General features: G+C 37.4%; 1 protein-coding gene across 1 annotated transcript in view; it reads left to right on the top strand.

The window, feature by feature from the left end:
* Nucleotides 1–1231, top strand: part of gpc6b (glypican 6b) — a 42358-nt gene extending 41127 nt beyond the window's left edge. The window contains exons 7-8 of the mRNA XM_081720307.1: nucleotides 60–196; nucleotides 1072–1231. Of these exons, the coding sequence (XP_081576433.1) occupies nucleotides 60–196; nucleotides 1072–1231 (297 nt within the window). The remainder of the gene's footprint in view (nucleotides 1–59; nucleotides 197–1071) is intronic.
* Nucleotides 1232–5068: the final 3837 nt, after the last annotated feature.

The following is a 5068-nucleotide window of genomic DNA, read 5'->3' as shown; positions in this document are numbered from 1 at the left end:
TACGTGACCCTGTAGCTCCTGTGTTTGTTATGTTTCCTTTGTTGTGCTCCACTCTGCAGGTGACTGACATCAAAGAGAAGCTGAGGGAATCCAAGCAGCTGTGGTCAGTGTTGCCTGAAGTCGTGTGTCAGGAGGAGCATGTGGCTGCTGAGGGGTCAGAGGAGGCCGCCTGCTGGAATGGGCAGGAGCACAGCGGGTCAGCACACAGCACCACCACTGTGCTACAGCACCACTGTAATACAGCACCACTGTACTACAGCACCACTGTACTACAGCACCACCACTACACCACTGTACTACAGCACCACTGTACTACACCACTGTACTACAGCCCCACCACTACACCACTGTACTACAGCACCACTGTACTACACAACTGTACTACAGCACAACTGTACTACAGCACCACCACTGTAATACAGCACCACCACTACACCACTGTAATACAGCACCACTGTACTACACCACTGTACTACAGCACCACCACTACACAACTGTACTACATCACTGTAATACAGCACCACCACTACACCACTGTACTACAGCACCACTGTACTACACAACTGTACTACAGCACCACCACTACACAACTGTACTACAGCACCACCAATACACCACTATAATACAGCACCACTGTACTACAGCACCACCACTACACCACTGTACTACACAACTGTACAGTATCACCACTACACCACTGTACTACAGTACCACTGTACTACATCACCATCACTACACCACTGTACTACAGCACCATCACTACACAACTGTACTACATCACCATTGCTACACAACTGTACTACAGCACCATCGCTACACAACTGTACTACAGTGCCACTGTACTATAGCACCATCACTACACCATTGTACTACGGCACCATCACTACACCACTGTACTACATCACCATCACTACATCACTGTACTACATCACCATCACTACATCACTGTAGCACTACTGTACAACAGCTGCGCTGTGGGTCAGCAACAAACCCACATGATGTACATTGGCTTGTTTTTAGCCTTATGTTTACACACATTTGTAGTGCTGGTGTGTGGTCTTTTTCCCCCAGATCTGTCCCTAAAGTCCTGAAAGATGAACTCACTGACCAAGTGAATATCCCAGAACCAGGGCTGGACATCAGCAGACCGGAATCTGGCCTCTATAAGACACACAAGGCTCATGAAGTTCAGATGACACTCAACAAAGCAAATTATCATAATGGAAGATAACTCCCAATGATCTACACTTCACATTGTCTAGAACGCTTTGTAAAAAGCAACAAAAGTCGCCAATATTCTTGCTTGTACAATATTATACTTAAGGTTTTAATAAAATAATGTAATGTATACACCTCTGATTGTCAAATATGACTATACAATATTTGCCTCCTGAGATAATACGTTCAAGACGACTAGTCCAAACCCGTCAGATATACTCACAAACACCTGTCAAGATGCAAGAAAAACAAACTTCGCAAAAACTATGTCGAGCAAGTGTTTGATTTGGCCACCAATGATCGCTTGGCACTTGATTAGTAATATGGTCAGAGCTAAATGTAATGATGAGGTTCAAAGTCTATGATCCCATAATATATATCATAATCATTTGTTAATTTATTTTTATTGATAATGGTGTCATGTAACAACAAAATAGTTTCACTGCTAAGACAAAGGGAGGGAATTAGGCAGTGGTAGCAGCCAGAGAGTCAGTCAGGCCCAATTTTTTCCCATTCACATGCTCATCATGGTTGATCATGCTACCTGGAATGTTTCTTCACTTTTATGTTCTTATTCTTTGTTTGTTAAATGGTTGCTCTCACATGTTATCAGATATCATCACACACATTTCAATACCCATCTCGCTGCCCAGAGCTACCTGGGCTCCCAGGCGTCCTCCTCCTCAAACAGGAACCGGCTGAAGGCCCGTAGTACGCAAGCAACTTTAATGAGCAGTGAATCTGAAGCTGTGCTTCACTCATGCAGTGTATTTACAACATGTTTGTGTTTACAGTGTACGATGTAATCACTCACAATCATTATCTCGTCATCACAGTCACCTGATTCTCCTCCTCGGTTCAACACTGTTTCAGTTGTTTCATGGAAAATGCCAAGATGACAGGAGTTACATATCACCCGCTGCTTGGATACAGATAAATTTTGATTATTCTACTTTCACACTACAAAATGAGCTGTGTATAAAGAATAAATAACATATAATATGCTGTGTTAAAGAAGAACAGATTGTTAAGACTGCTATTCACTTCATTTCTGATACAACTCATACTTGTTGATTTGTAACCAGTTTTACACAGATATTATTCCTGATTGTACATGAAGTCATTCATACTCTGGAATGAAAACTATCAATGAGGGTGCTGAAATGTATTTATGTTCTAATCATTAATATTTATTTATTGCAACATATATTTGTTTGAAACTTACTATAATATAATTCATCACAAATACCTTTAAACGATTGAATGCTATTAGATCTCCAATGCCTCAATGAAATTAATATCTGAATGTAAATCAATAAGTTGATCAATCTCAGTTGTACTGTAATTTGTTTTTAATATGATTCATCTGAAGTACACCAAAAACAATGATATTAATTTATTACGAGCACTGTTTCATCTCAATGACTTTCCATGTCTGAATTTTACTACGTATTTTTTCATCTTTATAAATCATTACAACTGAATGTTATATAACTTGTTCATTCTGTATATTGATAGTAATAACTCTAGAGTGTGTCATATGCTGGACTAAACCATAGGTAATGCAAGAATGCTCTACTACCAAGAGTCCATTCACCTACTTCTACAAAATTTATCACCCTTTGTGTAAACTTATAAACACTGATTTTAATTGCAAACCTACATACAAAAAACATGTTAGTTGCACTACAAAAATAATTTTAATTTATTGTACAGTTTGTGCTCTATACCTTTAAATTTGTACTATTTATGTAAAACAAGAACACAGATTTCTATAATAATCATTCCTCAGAATAGTCTCTTTCAGTAAGCCATCTATCACCAGGCTGCAAGAATATCCATCACATCACACCTTCTACATTTCTTCTCCTCTCACTCCCTGTTCTCTGATCCTGTGTGCCAGTAGAAGAATCACCATCAATGATTCAGGTTATGACAGAGGAGTAAATGATTCTATTTACTCATACTTCAAGCTGAATACTTGGGGAAATTTGTTTGTACAGTATAAAATCCAGATTTGCTTTTTATATGTATTTCAGGTCGAAAACATACATCATCCAGGTCCATAATATTCATGATTAATGCTGGCAAGGAATACTCCTACATTTGTGAACAAGACCCAGACGACTATGTCAGCAATGGTCAGTTTGAAGACCACTATATAAGTGATCAAACATATCTGAAGCAAAATAATCTTTACTATTCTATGCTGGACAAATCATGTCACTCTGGATAACTAGAAGATTGAAGAGTCGTTATATTGGTACTTTTACAAACTTCTAAATACAATTTTCTCCTCTAATGATTTTGAAAATGCCACAAATATATGCTGCTTGTTACTTAAAAAGTTGACTATTTGAAAACAAAGAACTAACAAGTAAAATCATGACGATACCAGAATATTTACTTGTGGGATAAAAAAAGGTTGTCCTAGACCTGTGATCCATAGGCATGATTTACAGCCATTCACTTCAGTCATCTGAAGCTCTAAGAATATCTGCCTGTAAACATAAGTAATAATACCCAACTACTGAACTCAATCAAACCCAGACTGACTGACGTGATTTTATGGGAATTCAAGGTGAATGTCAACGATGTCTGAGGATCCTATAGCTCACATTGATGAGCTCATGTTCCCTGCCCAGCCTTCAGCTAAAAATCTGATATAATAAACTTGAGATAAGATACATTAAACCATGACACAACTGTATCCTATATAATGTAAATACATATATAATAAATATTTGACTCTATGTGGCCAGTAGACTTAAAACATTGTTTAACTTTACTTTAATATGAATATTCTTTTACAAATAATGAGTGAAAGAAATCATGTCTCACTGACTATTTACTGCTAACAAACCACACAGGGTCATTTATTATATCTGTATGGTTGGGTTTATGATTATGATAAGTGTCAGTGATTTTCTGGATTTGAATATGAAATGTATCCATCCATCATGTCAGCCTCATTCAGATTAAAAAGGCAATAATATCAGTCATGTTGAAGATTCACTGACAAACTGATTCATAGTCAAATGCCAAGTTATATACTCTATACTGTTGGGGATAGCTTGTCTTTATGATATTATTGGCTCAAATAGTACTACACAATTTCACCAGCTTCACAGATATCCTGAATGATCAACTTTACTTGTCCAAGCACCTATACCAGATGGAACACTGTACCACTTTCAATAAAAACCTGAAGGCTACAATGACTCTCAGAAACTCAGTATTAAAACAAGTATTTGTCAAAACTCTGGCCAGAGCCAATGAAACAAGAATATACTTCTGATAACTGTCAAATGACAGAGCACATATGTCTCAAATAATGTAAATAACAAAAATTACAATGAGGCAGCAACATTGCTCAGAAAATCTCACTCAAAAAGAACTAGATACACACATCCCTTCCAAACCCTTTGGAAAGCCTGAGAACTGATGACAGACCACGGTTACTCTAATCCGACAAGGTTTCTTCAACGAACGCAGCAACAATGTTATAACGCAATATATATCATAGTGGTCACTTAACAATAAGCATTTAAAATGCTTGTCTGCAACAAACACATTTTGGTTCACACAAAGGTCATGTTTTTATCATGCATTTTGTTTTGCATTTTATAATCATGAATTTAGGTTGCTGTATTAATGATGAACAATGATTGAAACCCAATCCTCCAGCTTTAAAGGAACACCATTGTTATTTTGTACATTGTTCATGAACTTAATTTGAATTTGTTAAATCAAACCTTGAGTTTCAGGTTCATAACATGACAAATGAACATTTTCCAGGAAATCAAATGGAGAATCTCACCTCAGGATGGTCAAACTCCTTCGCCTCTGC

Source organism: Electrophorus electricus, chromosome 9, assembly GCF_041902795.1.
Source record: "Electrophorus electricus isolate QZ-2024a chromosome 9, ASM4190279v1, whole genome shotgun sequence".
NCBI lineage: Eukaryota > Metazoa > Chordata > Actinopteri > Gymnotiformes > Gymnotidae > Electrophorus > Electrophorus electricus.
This window is presented reverse-complemented; position numbering and strand designations above follow the sequence as displayed.